The following is a 21,140-nucleotide window of genomic DNA, read 5'->3' as shown; positions in this document are numbered from 1 at the left end:
AATTCGTGGAAAAAAAAAATTTCCGATTTCTTTTCAAAAGAGAAGGAAATAATCTAGGAGGATACAGGTCGATCGAAGACTAATCGGAGCGAAAACGAAGAAAATAAAATTTAAATCGAGAGTAGAAATCATAAATCTTCATCGCGTTGTCCGAGAAGAAAAAGAAAATCTTTCTGTTCGAAGGTAACTACTTGGTCCACCACCAACTTCGTTTCTTATGGAATAACGCGATGAAATTAGAGAGGGGAAAATGAAGAAATGCGAAGGATAAAGTTTAACGGACTTAAAAAAAGGAATAAGAAAATTTTTAACTTCCCTTCGCCATATGAGAATAAACGCCACTCTACCACGAGGATCCTGTGGCAATTAGGATTAACCCGTTTCGCCCTTAAGATCTTAAGATCTAATTTAATAAGAAAAAGTGGAACAAGAGCGATTCGTTCTTTCTCGCATTCTGCACAAACTCCGCAAACGCCCTTTAAAAATACCGTTAAGAAGAATGGCGAGCCATTAACCATGTACACCGAACGATATCGTATAAAATATTATGACGGAAATGAATACGATGCTGGTGGAAGGAGGCCGCGACGACGAGTCCTCTGGAATTGTTTGTTGCCACGAAACCAAGGGAGTTTAACGTCGGCGATAAAATATCCACGAGATACGATGGGGGCATTTAAAGGAAGGAGAAATAAAAGGCACGTCAAGCGCTGCGACTCGCTCGCTCCTTCGGAATGCGATGATAAAAGAGGCACGGTCAATCTTACGTCTTACGATACGTTTATTATTACGTTACGGATAACAGAGAAACGATGAAACGATGAAAAAGAGAATCTATTCGCAGTTTGCATGAAAAATTTACACGGAAAAGTATACGTGCGATTGAAAAGAGAGCGATGGAAAAGAGAAGAAAGAAAATTGGATTTAACCTTTTCCTTTGTTCGAAGTTAAGACGCGTGCAACGTTTGACAAAACGTGTCGCGGCTACTTGCCGGCAATTTCGCCCGTCCCGTGAAAAATGAGATCCGATGGTGGGGGTAAAGGTAAAGCCGCGAACCAATTCGACCGAGTCTTCGTTTCCTTTTCTTTCCTTCTCACGTGTCTCCGACTGGACAACGCGATTTGTCCGTTGTTGTATCGATCAGCCTCTTTTCTCAAAACGACGAAAATACTTCACGTGGCCGTGCCACGCATCGAGCACGGGCCGCGTAAACAACGCCATCTAGAATTAGCATCGACGCAAGTGCGAAAACAGCACTTGCTCGTGCTCGTGAATCGATTTTATTCCGTTGCTCGTTACGATGTTTCAACTTGGAAATACGTAACTGTTGTTCCGTTTCCAGCCAACTTTTGGATTTTTTCTTTTTTAATCAATAAATCTCTGAGCCAGAGGAATGGAACGAAGAAACGAATTATATTTCGTTATTTCCGGGCAAATAATAACACGATTTATAGAGTGTAACGATGAGAAGCATTAACTCGGCCCGGTAACGAAGCATATTTGGGAGATGGATGAAAATGGAGGGACGCGTCGGTTGGAAAATAATTGGAAGTAGCCGTGTTCCGACGTACGCACCGGAGGGATGAAGCGAAGAAGCAAATTCAAAGTGACGCATATACGTACGTGTAAACGCATCACAGGGATTGGATCGAAACGCGAAGAGACTGGTGCGAACGGACGAGGTGAAGAATTTTCATCGTGACGCAAATACGTACGGATCGTAGGAAATAGAAATTTTCGATCTGAATAAGATAATTCTGACCGAGTATATATATATATATATATTTTTAAACTTTCGAATATGTTGAAAAAGATAATACATAGATCATCGGAGAAGAAGAAAACACGTTACTTATCTTGTGATACAACGCGTAACATTATCGCGAATGGAATGGAAAGTAAATAAATCAGATTTCAAGATTTACGATACGATTTAACGTTGTAAAAATCATGCATGATCAAACACTTTGGCCGAGAGGAGGTTCAACCGTCCATTTAACCACCGTCCGTTTATTTTCCCTATTCCTATTCGCCAGAGGGAACGCGCAAGAATCGAAACTCGAGAACGAGTTTTTATTTACTCCACGAATAAACCGTAACAGACGTAAAACAGGCCGATCGAGCACTAGGTGAAGCCTAGAAGCTTCAAGTTTCCGACATATCCAGCGAAACTAGTCGCGCCACATTTTCTCGCGCGTCCTCGCTAATTTTAGAAGAAACGTATCCGTGAGTCACGATATAACGTTTTCGCGTTATATCACGTATATTAAAGTTCCGTATGCGAAAAATTTCGTGGTATTAAATCACGGTTATCGCGATTCTTTCTCTTTCTGAAACGCTATCCGGGCGAAACGTCGAACGAATATCTCGAACAATAGATACGCAAGAAAACTTTTGAGAAGTCAGCGATTTTTACGCGCGGATGCGGCAAAGATTCTATATTTTGGCGATCGAGCAAACTTTTCTCCTTCGTTTCGCCAACTGTCGATTCGTGAAAAAGTTTTTGAAAAAAAAAAAAAAAAAAAAAAATAATAGGAATCCGAGGAGGAGAAGGTAAAAATTTTTCACGGGGATAACTCGCCATTTCTGCGCGAGAATTTCTTCGCGGAATTAATAATCAGATTTCCTGCAGGGAAATCGAGGGCGAAATTACGCGGAAAGTGACTTTATCGAGAAATAACGGCAATGTCGTAACAAGGAATCGAATCCTTTGAATTTTCATTTTTCGATCTTTCGTCAAGAATTTTCCCTCCATTTTCATGCACACACAATTCGATCGCATCCGAGTAAAAAGAGTAAATCCGTTCCTTATAAAGCGACTGAAACCAAGTACATCCTGAACTTGGTTTCAAGTTTGTCGACTGCGAAAACGGCGAAAAAAAAAATCACAGAGTTTCGCCTCGTGGTGGTGAGAATTAGCTCCTTTAAACTCGATACCAACTTCCCTCTCTGTTTCTCTCTCGATTTAAGCACGTTAGCAATAGTCAGAGAATCGAGTTCCAACGAAGAGCTGGCGATAATTCGGTTAACGCTCTCTCTCTCTCTCTCTCTCTCTCTCTCTCTCTCTCTCTCTCTCTCTCTCTCTCTTTTTAATCCATCTTCCATAAAGTGCTCGTAGAACTTCTGAGAAAAAGAAGAAGAAGCAGAAAAAGAAGAAAAAGATCGCTATTCGGGTTAATTAGCAATCGAGGTCGTGACATCGTTTACATTGGATGGAATAAAACGACCGTGTTAATATACGAAATTTCCATGTTTTCTTTGCAAACGATCAATTCGACCAAACCTTTAAAATAAAATGATCACCACGATAACCACATTCGAAAACCAACTCGTACGACTCAATTACGAAAGTTTTAGTCAGAATTATAGGTGTCTGCTTTAATTGCGAAAAAAATATGAAAATTTTTCCCAATTCCTCGGAATTATGTTATTAATATTCAATGAAAGATGAATAATGAAAGAAGCTCGTGAACGAGCAACAAACTTTCTTGATAAATATTTCCACCATCTCTTCCTCGCACGTTTCTGGAACTTACATGTTACGATAGAATTCTCTGCCAACAACATCAATATGTAAATTTGACAATTTGATTCTATCTCAAATCGCTACGAACTCGCTTCTCTCAAAAGATCTCTTAAACGATTCGTTGTTGAAACGAAATATGAAATTCCCCCAATTTCGAAAATCATATTCCTCGTCTAATCACGACGAGAATCGAAACAACGTTCCCCCTCGACCAGGAACGGATTATCAAAATTCACACGACATCCACTTACACGAATCGATCGTGAGCATCGAATTTTCGAAGCTCGGGAGAAACGGTTGGCCCGACGCTGATTAAATTTCAAAGTTTGGATTAGCAAGTTTAGGGGGCAGAAAAGCGGGCGTTGCTTCCCTTATTCGCCTACCAACCTACGTTTCCGCGTTCGAAATCGGGAAACGCGGCCTAACCGCGCCACATTTGCCCCCAATCATCGGAGTTCATCAAGTTCCGCAAAATTTCCTTTCGATTATTGCGACTCGAGCCGACACGAGCTGCAATAACACGCTCTTAATTCGACAGTTTCGAAACGAAAAAGTTTCCATTATTAAATTCATCAATTTCCTCTCGTCGCTCGTTTAATAAAAAAAGAACTCTCGGAATTTCTCCGCTTGATGAAACTTATCCGAATACATTTGACGAATTCTTCTTTTTTTCTTTTTCAGAAAATTACTTTGAATTAGAAACACTTCGATATACCGATGTTCACGATTTTCGAGGTGTACAATTTCGTCGAGAAAGGGGAGAAATAAGAAAGTTGATATTTTTTTTTACGTTCGATTAATTCATATGATCGAATAAATTAGAACGAATAAATGAGAGAGAAATAGGTGTATAACGGGTCGATTTACGGGATTTTTCTTATTTATGTCTTATTATATTCTGATGGGAGCGAATTTCCTTGACACGAGAGGGATCCCGAATCACCGAGAAGACGCGAAATGTTTGTCAAATGTCTTTAGACGCGCACGTCTGTAGACCGAGTGCTTATGAATATTCAAAATGGCGGAGTCCAAGAATTATTAATACGACGGGCAAACTGACAAAATGTCAACCCGTTCGAAACTCTTGTGCTGTTTGTTAACTTTACAAACGTTTGGGAAGAGATCGAGTAAAAGAGGAGGAACGCGAGACAAGAACAATTTGGAAAAACCAGTGAGAGAGTTCTTGTTTCAACTCGCGAATATTACGTTCAATCGTGCCAGTTTTCTCTCGAATTTCGAGCTCGAAATTGGATTTACCTCGTGTGCGTGTAATCGAAGCCCAAACACACCGTTATCGCTCCGTGACTATAAGATGACAGTGGAAGATCGTTGCCAAGAATTTGCATACATACACACATAGACCGTGGTCAGGCGATATTACATCTTCCAGATTGTCATCTACACTACGAAGAGGCACACTACGATCCTCCAGCTACATCGATCGTAGTGATATTTGTGCCTCTCAAAAATTTATTATCGAAAGAAGAATTGGAAAATATTCCACGTCGTGATCGAATAAAATAAAACAAAGATATAGTAATAACGTTACGGGAAACGCGTTACGACAAATTGGAGAAACGGCGAGTTTACAGGTTCGTTAAGGTTAAAGCCCATCGGGAATAGTTTGGACTTAGTTACTAGCTCCCTTTGACAGTGGATGAGCAAGATAATTGAAACGAATATTCCACCCTTATGCAAAGCTTTCGTCGGAGGGAACCGTTTTCGAGAAGTTTGCTTTCTGATCAATTATCCGTTAACGATCTTTCCGTTTTACGTTTATCCACGTGGAAGCGGATAAAACTTCCAATAGAAAAATATCACGTCCCCACGCCTTTATACCGGTTCCTCTACTCATCTATTTTGCGTCGAGAAAAAAAAAAAAAAAGAAAAAAGCAATCACGAAATCACGAATCATTCTGCTCAAAATGCTCCTCGAATAATATTATTTTTCCCTTTTTTATCGAGCCACGTTTCTTCGCTGGAAGAACAAATTGTGTCCTCCTCCAGTCCAAACTTTTCTTCGTTACGCTTTGTTTCCCTCCAATGACATCCAACTTTGAAGAAAACGTTTCCATCCACGAGGATCCGTTCGTTTCTCCGCGTGGATTTAATACAGATTTCCGATCGAATCTCGCGATTAATCGCAGAGAATGCAACCAAAGCGAGAAAGAAAGAAAGAAAGGAAAAAAGAAAGAAAGAAAGAAAAAGGAAATTGCTTCGTAAATAATTCTCGAGGAGAGAAGAGATTCGAGTTCGGCAGATTAATTGGCCGAGCACGAATCGACTTTTGTCGCGAGATAATCAATGATGGAAGAGAATTAAGTTATCTTGGGAAGGAGGATTTTTTTCTCGCGATCGATTAAACGGAACATCGCGCCTTCCCCGGATTTTCCGGATGATCGTCCATTTCTTTCGCTTCGAGACTTTTTTTATCCGTAATAACGATTATTCCGTAAAAACAACGAGAGAGAAAGGGAGAGAGAGAGAGAGAGGGAGAGAAATGGAAGGAACGAGATTAAATCACTTGCTTTTTCTCCTTTCGCTGTTGCTTCTTCTTCCTAAAGGCCTTCTTCACCCGCAGAAGCAGAAAAGCGGCGCGATCGATGGTCAGGCCTGGTGAAGCCTTGTCGCCGCTCGACATCCTGCGTCCTAGACCTCCCAACACCTGGACAAATCGAACAAACTGCTATTTTATCAAGCGATTACGAGAGAAAGGAAAGGAGTCGACATTTTTTTTTTTTTTTTTGCGTACAGATATGTACGCAAACCATCTCGATTATTTTTCTCGATAAAATTTTTTTGTTTCTACGGATGATACCATTTCGAAAGATTTTCAAGCTATGTAAAATGAAAATGAAATAAATGAACGGATATCTTTCACGTGTTTCGTTACGTTATTACGTTATTATTCCAATTTAATGATGAATACGCACTCCACGTAATAAATTAATGGTCGGTATTTTCAATATGTATCGTATATTAAAGTGAAGAAATTTAAGATTGTGATAAGAAGGTAAATTTCTGTGTGAACATTTTATTTTATTACCACCGTATCCTTCTATTAGATAAAAAAAATGAGTTTGATAAAAACGTCTACTGGCTGATAAGCGAAAAAACTTACTCGCAAAAAAAAAGAAGAAGATAAAAAAATATAGAGAAACGAAGGCTCGAAAGTGTTACGAAATTGTATCATCTATGACGAAAAAAAAAAAAAATTTAATCGATCCATCAGTAATGAAAATAAATTAACGTGGTCACGTTTAAGGTGTTACTCCACTTCTGCGTAACTAGATTAATTAATTAAGAGAAATTTAATTTCGTCGACAAATCGTCCCCCCTTTTTTTTAAAATCGAAATATCGTGGAAATATCGTGGTAAAAGTTTCACATCGGTCGAAGAATGAAATGATCAAACGGTTCAAAGAGGAGCTACTCTTTTCTACTTTTCTCTTCCTCCCCTTTTATAAAACGTGCGAGGGGAAGGTAAAATGAATTTTCAAGTTAGTTTAATCCACGATCATTCATCACGAAGCACCGGCCCGTTTCGTTTGTCTTCTAATCAGGCTGCGCCGCGGTTCACAGCTCAGCTGCTTATCACACACGGTTCCGTTTTATTGAAATCACCCTAGGACACGCCATGCCCCGCTAACTTTATGCAAACAGAATCCCGCCCTCGCTGCGTGCACGAAACCCTCTTCTCTCTTTCGATACGTTACGTAACATATGAGGTAATAATTGTCGAGAACTTTTCATAATTAATCCAATCACTATTAATTAATCGTGAATTAAATTAATACACACGTTTCGATCAACCATCAACTTTGAGTTAAAATGTCATATAATATGTTTACATTCGTGGCATCGATTATTTCGATGGAAACAAATTGAAAAAAAACACAAAGAGAGAGAGAGAGAGAGAGGAGAGGAGAGGAGAGAAATAACAACGAAACGATAGGCTGAGAAAAGGAATATTTTTCGCATTGTAAAAATATTTTTTCAAAGACAAAAAATAATTACGAGGTTTCCATTTATTCATTTTCATGTCAGCTACGCTACATCGTCTCGTCAGTTTGCTCCTTGTTATATTTTAATGAAACGTTCAAACGAATTACACATTCTCCACTGTTCCCTCGGTATTTCATTGCCGCGTTTCTCTTAATTGGCGAGAATATATCGTATAACGAAATATTGGATTGCGAGTGTCGTTTCTCTAAAGTTTTCAAATTATGCCTTTTAATTTTGTCCGGCATTCGTTAAGAATCACATTAAAAAAAAAAAAAAAAAAAAGAATAGAAATTTAAAAAATGTGCGTTGAATAAATTGTCGAAATTTTCATCGTTTCACGTCTCGAATGACGGCCGACATGTTCATTTAACTGTTTTGCGAGAGCAAATGATGAGGCGTGCAAGATTTGCAAAAGCTCGTGTAAGTGTTAAATTGCTCAAAACTGATTCGTAAAGCTCGATCCTTTCCTCGAGAAAAAGAAAGACGAATGAACATAAACAAAAAAAGGAAACTCTCTCGTTATCTCAAAAATCGCTAAATTCTGGATTATCAATTTTCCAAGTGAAAATCTTAGAATCTATCTGAATTAAAAACAAATCGTTCCGCGTACATCCAATGCGCTACCAATACGAGAATCATCGGCGAGAATGGCGGGTCAAAGCAATCTCGTTTCTCCGCCTCTCGATTCGATCGAATCTTTAAATCCACCCCTCGCAGACGCGGATTAATCCCGCTATCAACCGTGAACGCCGATAACCGAAGACAACGCAGTTCGACTTCCGCGTTTCTTCGATTCGAAAGATCGTTCTTTCTCAAAATCACTTTCGCCACGACAACTATACTTGTCACCGGGTAAACTCATTCTTAAACTTCAGAGATCATCTTCAACTCGTTCGATCCGATGAGATATCTGTTATCCACGAGTTGCACGGAAGTTGCATTTTTAACACGACAAGATCGCCTTCCACGTGTTTCACCGTAGGTATTTCTTTTCTTCCTTTTTCCATCGAAATGTTATTCATACCTTTCCCGGCCATGATCTATTTTCCCTGTTGGACACGCCTCTCTCCGACGCGGAACGCTTATCATTTTTATACAACTCGCCATATAACATTGGATATAAAACATTGGACGGATAAAGAAAAAAAAAAAAAAGACCGTCGATCAAGAGAAGGCGGAGTGCGTTGGTAACAAATGTTGATTTATTATTAAATGCCACACGTCTCTGATTTACATTTGGCGACCGACCATCAATTCTCGTCCATTTATAATCCCCGTCCGGATATAAACTGGACGAACGAAATGGACGAGAGACATTTTTAGCATATTCTCCCTTATTCGCCATTCCCCCTCTCTCTCTCTCTCTCTCTCTCTCTCCGTTCGCTCGTCGTCGTGCAGTGAAATCACTTCCGCTCTCTTAGAGTGCAAATACGTTCGAGGGCAAAGCTCCGAGAAGTTATTCTCGTGGATATATTTTCAAGCGAACAGTGTGTTGAGGTCGATTGAAAAACTAGCCTGTCTCTCTCTCGAGAGAGAATTTTATTCTCAAACCGTATACCAACCATGTATGTATAAAGTACCGTTTCACGTAATAATAGCTTCGAATCGAGGGGAAAAAAAAACTAGATTAATTAAGCAGGAATCGTTTGGTTCAGGGAGAAAGTCAATAGTTGAAACATTTGGTGGGAAAAATACGGAGGGGTTGTTAACAAGGTTGGCCGAGTATTAGTTCCCTGCCGAGGATTTCGATCGTACACGCCAATCGATAACCCGCCCTATATAACCTCTAACGAGGCAATCCGTGAACGAATTTTCGTGGCATATTAGCCCGATGATCCTTCTATTTCCCGGAATTAACGCACTCGACCGTACCTCTTTAATCCCATTAACATAGAATCTGGAAATTCTTCGGTGTTGCTATATCGATTGTCACACCCTTGTGTTTAACACGATCAACGAAATCCCTTTCGATCTTCGTTCTAATTGATTTCGTTCGATTCGAGAAAAATCCTTGCTTTTTAGATTAATTCCAATAATTTGCATTTTCCTTCTTTCAAACGATGTAAGAAAAAAAAAAAACCGTGTTAAAATCGTTCGTCATTCTTTTCAACGTAAATTATCTTCTAGTATACGTACGTGTACTTATACAAACAGTTTACGATTTTCTTGATTCACTTTTCGAGAGAAGATAAAACAAGACCGGTGTGTTAAGTTCTCGGATTGACGGAACCGTTTCGTAGGCTGTGAGATAGAGATAGAGGCATTTTAGAGATCAAGGCAGGGATTTGAACCCGGATATTCTTCTCAACGACGGTTTTCCTCCTATCGAGATTTTTACCACAGCGTGTCCAAACTTTTCGTGTATACGCAATCTTTTGCTGCGTGAGTTCTCCATAAAACCTCCCTCCAATCCCTCGTACGATATATTTTTCCACCGAAACCTCGCTTCCTTTATAAACCTCGCTCTAAAATATCAGTTGAAGTTTTATAATTCTTGATCTCACAAGTTTTATTTTCCTTTCCTTCCTTCGATCTATTATATTTCTGAACGAAATCCAGATGCCCCACGAAATTCTCTCGAAATGCTGTAAAATAATTTCTGATCCAAGTTTTTGTCCTCTCGATCTCTTTCCCTCGAGCATCGATCACCCACAATTCTCGATTCCTCCTCGTGGAATGAAACTTCCTGTGAAATTTTGTCAATTTTAGAAAAAAACCATCCCCGATTTCGATAAATTCCGAGTTTTATTCTTTTCTCTTCCCTCTCGTTTCTTCCCTCGACTCTTATCCTCGACTCGATCGAATATCAACCTTCAACCTCTTACGTTCTATAAACAGCCCCATCTTCCCCGATTAATTAATTAACGAAAGCGAGAAAGAAAAAGCACGTTGTAAATATTGGCCAGTGATCGTCGGACCGATACAGTATAATGAAAAATTCATTTTCTTAGAGTGGATGTTGGTAGAAGTCGCGTTACTTGCGCCCTCCGCCGAGTGCATTATGCATCCGGCTTATACGGCACGCAACTAGCGCTCGACTTGTTTTTATTTCTGAAAAATCCTATTTGCAAACGCGACGTGGCTGTCGTGCTTGATTTTATTAAAGGAACAACGGGCTCGCTCGCTCGGGTTCTTGGAGCCTCGGTGGTATTAACAAAAACCGCTGTCGTGAATGAAAAAGAATTTCTTTTACGCCAAAGTGTCGTAAAATCGGTAAAAATAATCGAAAAAATATCGGCATCATTTTTCATCTTTGACGAGAAATAAGTCGATCGGATTAATAGGAATATTTGTTGATAAAATTACAAGGATTTGAGATCTTTTCTATTTTTTTGTTTCTTTTCTTTCGATACTATAGAACGTACGTTTTTAAATATAAAAATCTGCCGTGAAGATGACGGACAGTTAACTTGGGAACAATGGGTTCGATCGTGAATTTTTAATTAGTTGATAACTACGACATTCAAAGTTGGTAACTACGTCTTCTTCTTTCAAACTTATTGTATAGTTTCCGTTAGTTTCGGCTCATGAAGGTTGCACCATACGTAAAGTTCCCTGTTGGTTAAACAATATCGTATAGGTTACACTAGGGTAAATTCAACGAGGGAGCGAGTTGGATGAGGCAAGTTTATGCGGCACAACTATCGAGAGTTAAACGATATAATATACTTTGTCCGGAAAGTACAAAGACAAAGTTTGAAAAAAATCGATAAGATTCGTAGAAAGAAGATAAGAAATTTTAATCGCTTCCCTCCCCCCTTCCCAGGTTGAAATGACCTAGCATTTTGAAATGTCAGAGAAAATTGGATAAAACCCCCGGATAACGAAAGAGGAATATTAAATATTTCCAGGTATCTCGAAAAAAAAAAAAAAGAAGAAGAAATACCAAACAATAGAAGAAAAGGATAAAAAAAAAAAATAAACTACCCATTGTAAATCACTTATAAAATTTACGGATAGACAAATAAAAGGTTGAGAAATCTTATCTAGAGTCGACCTCGGCTACTTTATGACCCGTGCAACGTACACAGTACCTCGGCAGTAGAAGATTAACTAAAGGAAGGTAGTACTATTCCGTTTCAATCCCCTTCCTTCCTGCATGCATCTCTCGAAGAATATGCACTCCGTGAAAACGGAGTTCAGGAAAGAAACGATAAATTCTGAAAGGTGGAAAATTAAGAAACTAGAAATCAGAGACGAAGCGAATAATATTTTTTTTTTTTTATTGAAACGTACAAATATTTCCCTTACACGTACAACGATTTTCACCGATATATGTGTATATATATCGCTCGTTTGTTCGAGCAAATAAACGTGTCTATTTCCCCAAAGATTAATCGGCCAATTTCCTCGCCGATGGCAAATTTTCGATCGCAACGTTCGCGTCATTGACCTTTGTCAATTCGTGGAACGGAAGATGCAAAGCTAAAGGGAATTTTTCATAGGGAACGCACTCTCGTATTCAATTATCGTTTCGTTTCGCTTGATTTTTTTTTTTTTTTTTTTTTCTTTTTGAGATTTGAGACGATTTCATTCGCGCTCTGCACCGTCCAGAGAAGAAAAATAGATTTACGTAAAGATAGAAAAGAGGATATTCGCCCAATTTTTACTCAGAAATTTCAAATCAAGCTTCGCCGTCTCTTGAACTCTTTGAAATCATCGATCGAGGTTTAATAAAAAAAAAGAAGAAAAAAATCTAAATAAACCATGATGACAAGAATTCTCGTTTGAAAGGGAGAATTATTAAAAAAGTTTGAAAAATTTTTTTTCACAGCTGCAGCTATTTACTTACAGGAGAAAAGTTTCGATTAGAATCAATGTCGTCGAAGAGTCGGACTATAAGACAATTTAAGTTTTTCGCGAGTTTTTTTTTTTTTTCTTCTTCTTCTTTTTCGCTCAACCATCTCTCAAAAAGGGAGATTACCTTTCAGAGGATGGATCGTTGAAAGAAAGCTCAAAGATCTGAAATATCTTCGAAATATCCTTTAAATCCGAATATTCGAATAATAGGTGCATTATATTATAATGCAGAGAGACGAGAGATCAACGTTGAAAAGTTTCGCAATAACTTTCGACCTCGTGGATCGACTACCAATCTTGATAAATCATAAATATTCGTTACGGACGACGTAATAAGAAATGAAAGTCGTAAAATAAAATACGAACGATATCTCATCGAAGCGTTTAAATAAACGGTAATAAACTTCCATATGTTCTGATAATTCCATAGCACCATAGTAATCAAATTCGAGCACAAAGTCGGGAGAGCTCCTTTGTGTTGATTAATATTCAACAAACTGTACGTAAACTTAGAATCCAACCTATCCAAAGTCATAAATGATGCAACAGATTCGAGCCGTTTTCAGGTTTCATCAACGAGATCGTAATCGGACGAAAAGAAACACAAAGGCGGAAGCGATTATCTAACACGGAGAATCGAGTTGAAACGAGAGCTCGCCCGCATTTTAGAACTCGGATGAAATTGCGGCAAATTACGATAAAGTTTCAGATGAGAATATAAAATCAAAGGAAATACGGTTTATATAACAGTTTGCGCTCTCTATCGTTCGCTCGTCAGCCACGGGCTTGCATTAAATTGCTCGACGAGATCGACTTTTAAACACGATCGATACTCCCCCCTCGAAAATCGAAGGGGTTCGAAACTCTGATCGCTGCTCTCCTGTTTTTCCATCCAAAATGCTATTTTGCATGTGTTGTCGAGCGTTCGCAACACCTTATTGCTCGCAACGTTATTTCTCGTATCGATATCGGAATAAAAAGATTCAAGATTTTTTGATCGTGCTTTTTTCCAGCATGAAAACACGATGCGAGTGATATCCGGGATATTTCGACTGCAGATGAACGAAAGTAACGCTTGTATTGCAAAAAAAAAAAAAAATGAGATTCGAAAACGAAACGTAATGATTTGCACAATCAATTTGTAATCATTGCATAAACGAAGAATAAGAAACGAGAGGAAAATTCTCGATCTTTTCATTCGTGAATCTTTATCCAATTTTTACGATAAATCGACCAATTCCGATTCTTCGAGTTTCCATTTACTTCGATTCGAAAAACTTCGATCAATCCTAGTTTCAAACGTTAGGACGATTCATCGATCGCGATTTTCGAACGAGAATAAACTCGATCGAGACGTCGAGAAGATGAATTTGATCGGGCATCCGAGATCGATAAAACTCATTGATTAACGTGACCGTGATATCGTGCATCGGGATCACATAACTCCGACGGCGCCCAAGAATTCTAAAATTAGCGATGAAACCGTCTTTTGTTCCTCGTTAATTTTATTGGATTCGACCGGTTCCCCGAGGTTTTCAGCGAAATTGTTTTGTTCCCCGTTGTATAAGTAAAAACTTTCTATCAATGGTAATAAAAGTTTAAATAAAGTCGATGGTGCAAAATTCGAATTGAAAAACGCACGCGTTTATCCCGATAAATTTAAAGCATTTCCACCTATGCGTTTGTAAATTATGAAATTTTTCCCATCAATTGAAAATTGACCGGTCATTTCGCGCAATGACGTTGCAAATTTGTCGAATCGAACGATTTCGTTCGTTTAACGCGAGCAATACATTTTGATTTCGAATGATTTATATTCAGAATATTATTGGCGTATAATTTTTCGATTCTATTCTAAAATAACAAGCCAAGATCGATTTTTTATATTTTTCACTCGCGTTTCACTCACGCGATGCAAAATTTTTCTTGCAAATTTAAACTCGATGAAACTTGATGTACACAATAAAATTGGGGTAACAAAGGAGTGAACGTTACACGAATAAAACGAATAACGAATCTTCGCTATATCCCCTTTAATTCAACTATCACGAACGTATTAATAACGAGTTAAAAGTATCGCGATAAAAACCATTCGATATTTATTAAATTAAGCGCAAGCAAGAGGATATTTCGTTGTTTATCTTGCTCAACAATTTAACTACCTTGTTACTCTTAATTTTATCCAGGGACGATTAAATTTTTCAATATGTAATATTTTATAATATTTTCCTCGGAATTTTTTTTTTTTTTTTTTTCTATTTTACGAGTTTAATCGAATTGAGCCAAGTCAAGTTGGAAATTACTTGATGAGATACGATTACCCAAAGGATAATTACGCTTTCGAAACGGTCGATCAATGGATGGATTTTCCAAGGAAAATTATCAGCCATGATCGATAAGGAACACGTATCAATCCTGTATTCTTTGTTAAATAAATATCGATGATAACGACGATTTCGTGTCGTGTAATTATTCGCGTGCGCGACCCAATTTAACATATCGATGAACCGCGTGCAACGTCGTAATCGACGGAACAAATTGATTCGTCGGAAAAAAATGAAAAAAAAAAAAAAAATCGAAAGATTAATATAGGAGATGGTTTCGAAACAATAGCGGGGAAAAATATTCCATTAAATCACGGAATTTTCACGGGATGAAATATTCGAGAGCGAGAGACGAAATGAGTACGATATCGTGTGCCAAAATAAATAAAAAAAAAATTTTGCTCAAAATCGAAATCTCAAACGAAAAAAATATTATTCCTCCTTCTTCTTCGATAATCATTCTCCGTATATATTCAAAGAACGTTGACGTTCCATCAAAATGTAGGAATACTTCGTTTCTTATTTAATTTCTGCCGATTAAATGCCTCTTTTCCTTTTTCTTTTGAGGAAAGAGAAAGAGAGAGAGAGAAAGACTAGTTGTCGTCTCACCGCAGCTTCCTTCAAACAGGACTTTTTAAGTTGTTATTAATCCATCGTTTTCGAAGTAAAAAAGTACCGAGAAAGGGCTTCCACGCGGTTTCCGCTTCTCGCGCTTGAAAACTTCAATACTCGACTTCGCTTTTTTCTTCTCTAATTCGAAACCGTACCGAGCAGGGAAACGCAATTTTTCACGGCACGATAAATTGGCATAAAAGTCTCTCGACTTGAAATTAAGCGATCGTTTAAATACGATATAACAGTGGGGTCAGCACGTCTTTTTTTCAATTATTTATTCCAAATAAATGTTGGTAAATAATACCAACACTTCGAAGAAAGGTGAAATTTCAAAGACGAATGAAAATATTCCTGGGACGAGGATAAAAAAGTTTTTTCAAAACGGTATTTCGCAAGGAGATGAAAAAAAGAGATAGTCGGTTTTCGGAATAGCTATTTCCGTCGTCGAGCCTCCCTCCTTGTCTTCTTCTCTTTAAACAATTAAATTGCATCCAGGTGATCTTCGACGAGTCCGAGAACCGTGACGGAGCAAACTGGATCCATTATTGAAAAGTGATCCCAAATGAATGCAACACGGTCGAGTTTTGCCACGATCGAACGATCGATCGACACCAACCACGCCTATTCGTCCTGTGAATACGCAATGGAGAAAGGTCACGGATTATCTCGGCCACGCTAATTAACGAATCGAACTTTTACGAAATCTCTGGTGTTGCCGATCCCTCGAAATGATTATTTTATACCTCGATTATTTCATCCCGGCGGCCTAAAACTTCTCTTCCGCGATTCCGCTCGTCACGAGATCCTCCCTCTCCCCCCAAAACTTTCCCCATTCGCGCAAACTTTTTGCAGAAACTTGCCTAAACTCGCCTCTTATCTCCCTATATTTCCCTACAATTCCCAGATTCGAATTTTCGATAGAATTCATCAACGGTCGAGAAATTTCCCGGAAATCGAATATCTCGTAAAACATAAATAAGATCCAATTTTCCACGAGTATTGTCTTTACGTGTGTGTTTTTTTTTTTTTCTTTTTTTTCAGAAACCGGTTAAAGCTCGATTCTTTCCCCTTCGTTTCCCCCGATCCCGAAGGACGCGTTGGATTTTGAAATTTTCGTATTACAGCTATCTCGTAATAGGGCGCATTCAAATGCAACGCATTCGTTACAGAGTCATGGAAACGTATCGAGCAACTTCTCCGAGGAAACATTATTTCTGCTCTCGTGTCGACGAGTCGCAAGTACCTAACCTTTGAAAAATACTCTTTTTCAAAAGAAGGTTAGACTAGAGTTTAGGATAGGAGCAAATACTTGGATAATTTGCGCTTTGGAACAAAAAAAAAAGAAATAGAATTTGAAATTTGTTGTTAAAAAGTATCCCTCTTTACTGTTCTCAATTACCCGTGAAAATTTACATTTTAAAAAAAACGATGAGAGAAACCAAGCGGCAATCGTGAATCATCATCGTAATAATTTATCTCGTGGAGAGATAAAACGAAAATTAAATTTCTAAACGAACGAATACACTTATGATTTTCCAGCTAAATTAATTTGTACGCGAGAACGAGCATTCGAAATATTTGTAATTCGTGGTTGACAAAATTAACCTTCCTTGTCTGGGTTTCAGGAATTTCAGATATTTATAATAAGTGACTGAAATAAGTGAAAGAAAGGAGGGGGAAACGGAGGGATTTGAAATTGAGATGTGGGAGAAGCATGTCCACTCAAAGTTTAAGTGGAATGCGTCCTGGAAATACCGACGTTCGTCTCGGATAAGTATAAGAAAGTTAAAAAGAAAAAGAAAGAAAAAAAAAAAAGAAAGGAAACGAGAAAGAATATAAGTAAGTTTAAATATATGTATACACAGCGTGGAAAATGCATGCGCAGAGTGATCGTTCGATAGAACGAAAACTATTTCGTACCCGTTTGTTCCGTAAATTTCGCTTAATGGAGATATCTCGATGTTTTCACGGGAGCACGTACTATCATTTTAATTTATTCATTGATATTTTTATCCGCGAATGAATCCGTTTCACAATATCTCACTTTTCCACCTAACTCGGGGATAGTTGACACCTTGACTGGCGGGTTAATTTTGTATGCCTTATTCACAGCGACAGCGTGCTGTCGCTCATTTCATCACGGTGCATCGTAATATGCATATGCAGAACGTGGTCGAAATATATTAATATACAATCGGAAACAAGGTGAATATTTATAGAGAAAGATAAGAATGAAAAATGTAGCGTGAAACTTATATAATTTAATTTTTTCCGTATATAATTCTCGCATGTTTGTCTACGAAAAACAATTCAAAATTTCTACCGTTCTTCCAACAATTTCCTTCTATCTCTTTCGTTTCTTCTTTTTTTTTAAACGCGTTCGAGAGATTTGCGACCGAACACTTTTCTAATCTGCTAAATCGCGTTTGGCCCCAACGCGACTGTTTGCGATCTGGGTCCAGTTAAACCATGAACCTGCGAGGAAAAACCTGTTTCGATGAAATGGGTCGATGAGAGAGTATAAAGAAGTAAGAAGAAAAAGATAGTAAGTCGGGTCGAGAAAGAAACGATATAAGGTAAAACATTCTCGATAAAGACGATCGCGACGCAATTTGTGACTTTTATTCGACACACGATAATGGTAATTGTTTATGAGAGAAACAATGCGCCCACGCGGAGAAAGAATACGCGGAAAATGGATTAATGTTCCGAAATGTCTGGTTACAAAGAGTTGCTGAAAACAGTGCTCGCGTATACACTCGAAAGAAACGCAAGCAATAGTAATATATTACTATATTACTTGTTTTGATAAAAATAATGTTAAGGACGTTTCTTTACCGTGATTACTTCATTTCGCACGATCTCTTTCAGCGTTTTTTATTAGAATTTTTAATCAAAATTTCACAATTCCTCTTCTTTGCAACTATCTCTCTGCAATTTGCCTAATTGCAAATTCTCGAGAATTATTTCGCCGCTTCTCAATTAGGTTAGAAAAACTAGTAGATCGATTCGAGTCGACGCGTTCTTTATTATTTGTTCTTTATTATTTACGAAATTTATTTGCATTCGCGTTTTATGGTGGAATTTCGCAGCGACGGCAACTCGCGTGAAAAATAAAACGGCGCGGCGGGACATTGACACGAAGTTGGAAAAAAAGGAAAGAAAAAACGAGAACCATGGCACGATGAATAATAAGCATTTCCTGAATCGATTTTCCACCGGATGACTATGCGTTTTCTACGCGTCCAAACATCTAGCCTCCTCGTATTTAATAACTTATAGCAACGCTCGCCTGACATTTCCAATTATATTTCCAGTTGGGGAGTGGAAGTGTTAATATTTCAACGTGGCGAGCAATAAAGGACTTAACGTTCCAATTAATGGCCTCTAAAAATCGGATTTATAAATCGAAGGTGAACGATTCATTATTTGCTTTATACACAAAGTTTATTTATCTTTGTTTTATTATTATTCCCCCTCGTTTATATTCCGCAAGACGTCTCTATATTTTACCTATATCAAACAAATTATATTTATATTATCGGCCTCTCGTCTCTCGAATAATGTGTTATTAAAGAATGAGACGTAAAAAAAGACATCCGTTTGAACCGAATTGAAGTTCAAAACTTGGTGAATTTAATTTCTCGTGTCGTTGAATTGATAAGCTGCAAGCTTGCAATAGATGAGAAATTATCTGCTACCCGATAGAAAAATTATCACAATTAATTCGAACGTCAATATCCGAATCCGGATATTACGGTTGAATCGGGTATTTAATTATCATATTATTAATATGTTATAATCTATTAATTTAATATTATAGAATTTTAAATTTACGATTCATCGATTAAATAAGAAGCTGATAAATGTTAATTTTGCTTATTAATTTTACATTAATATAATATACACGTAATATTATCACGTAAGTTAATAAAAGAATCGAAATATTTATAGCGCATATGAATTCGAGCCTTTATTCAGAAATGTGAACTACGAAAGTTTGACGATAATTCTATAAAAAAAAAAAAAAAAAAAAAAAAGGATTTAAGAGAAGAGTAATAATTCTAGAGAGAGAGAGAGAGAGAGAGAATGGAGAAGAAGGTGAAATTGCGATGTTCCTACGAAAATATTCATCAGGGATTAAAATTTTTTAATAAATCAAAATTACGATTTTCCTACGAAACGACGAATCAACGCGTAATTAACGTTCAAGTGAAAAAAATCAGAGAAGAATTTTAGAAAATTGCGAAACTAATTTTCACGAACAAATAAACTACTACCACCTCACTAGGAAAAAATGAATTTCCACGTATGCATAACGCAACGACTAAAAACAAACTAATTTTACGATTTCTATTTTCTCGAAATCTCGAGAGATCGCGAAAAAAATTATTTCCCTTTCAGTGATTTAATTATCTTTCGAAAGATAGAATTCGTGAGTGGAGTGGAGTCCCGAACAAGGGACTGCAGATTTGGAGAAGTTCGGTCAACATTCATCATAGCGACGTTGACTCGGTCCTCGACTCGGAGGAGTCGAGGATTAACAACGAGGAACCGATCCAAACGCTGATTCACGAGTTATTTGCAAACCCGCGTATCTTATCTCGTCGTTGCAAAAATTCGATCGCTTGTCCGATCATCGTTAAACTTTCTATCTTCGACGACACGGCAACTCGTTTTATACACACACGTAGGAAAAAAAATGTTTCAAAAGCGTTGAAACTTTTTGAAGTACAGAAATTGAGTAAAAAGTAATTTTCTGTTTGACACGGTGATACGGATACGAATTTCAAAGCAATAAGAGTCAATTCGCGTTGCATCGAAAATTGATTGAAATACTTTTGACTCTCGCTGCGTGCATGTATATATATATATTCAAGAGGTTTAAACCTGTTATGAAAGTATTAGGAAGAGGATTCGCGTGAAATTGAAGTACGAACGTGTCCTTTGAATTCCGCCAATTCCATCGCATCACGGAAATTAGTCGAGGCTGTCGATCGTTCTTAACCCCTTTGCTCGAATTTGCGTGAAGATTAATAAAGTTTAGAAATTCGATTTACGCGCGCCCACTTAAAGCATAATGGAATCCATCGAAACAACTGGAAACTACGATTTCGAAGATCGTGGTTTCGAAAATTTTCCACGAAACTTTGTTCAAACATGAAGATGTTTCGAGAGCGGGAAGAGACACGTGCAGGGCCGCGATGGAATAAATTAATTCGCCCGATGTCACGTTAATTAACGCGGTCGCTTTGATCGATCGATCCGCAACAGGAAGCGGCGCAAAGTTCGAATTACTTAATAAATAATAATCGAATCCGCGGCCATGATCAATCGGTGGGGAATAATTCGAGGAATTTCGCCGAAAATTCTGCATTCGGGTGCCTCGCCATCCCTCCCAACTATTCAGGACGAGTTTAATCGGTGACCTCGATCGAAATTAATGGAATCCCTCGGGCGGAGTATTTGGCCGCAAAGAGGTAACATACGTCGTAACATTCCGTGCAAGACGAGGAGGACGTCGGCTTATTCCGTAAGGGAAATTTCATCGTCTGGGACAAGCTAGGAGATTCGAGAAGATCCCGGATGCAACGTGACAAAAATCAAAATCAAATCCCTGGAAATCTTTGCGTCAACCGCTACCACTGTTGCTGGCTGAAATATTTTCTTCCGTTTCGGGAATAAGTATATCGCGTTATCGCGCGTACGAATTAATTTCGATCTTTTTATACCTTAAGTTCGAACGTTTTTGGATAAATATGTTAAGTTTATGAGAAAGTATAATTTAAAAGAAAAAAGGAGGATATTTCACGAAATATGCTAATGGGAATATATTTCGAAATATGAAACTTTTAATGGAGTCGGACGCG

At 38.0% G+C, this 21,140-nt stretch overlaps 1 protein-coding gene across 6 annotated transcripts in view; it reads right to left on the bottom strand.

Moving 5' to 3' along the window:
* Positions 1 to 21,140, bottom strand: part of wake (ankyrin repeat and fibronectin type III domain containing protein wide awake) — a 103,978-nt gene that overhangs the window by 71,659 nt on the left and 11,179 nt on the right. For all 6 annotated transcript variants that reach the window (XR_015292217.1, XM_086908593.1, XM_086908596.1 and 3 more), the window contains one exon: positions 6,056 to 6,192. Coding sequence is in view for 5 of the 6 variants with exons in the window: in XM_086908593.1 (XP_086764719.1) it covers positions 6,056 to 6,192 (137 nt within the window). In the remaining variant the exon portion in view is untranslated. The remainder of the gene's footprint in view (positions 1 to 6,055; positions 6,193 to 21,140) is intronic.

The sequence above is a fragment of the Apis florea genome, unplaced genomic scaffold, assembly GCF_048593485.1.
Source record: "Apis florea isolate Af1SG1 unplaced genomic scaffold, ASM4859348v1 contig_3081_pilon, whole genome shotgun sequence".
NCBI classification, from domain to species: domain Eukaryota; kingdom Metazoa; phylum Arthropoda; class Insecta; order Hymenoptera; family Apidae; genus Apis; species Apis florea.
Note: the sequence above shows the minus strand (reverse complement) of the source record. Positions and strands in the feature narration are given on the sequence as shown.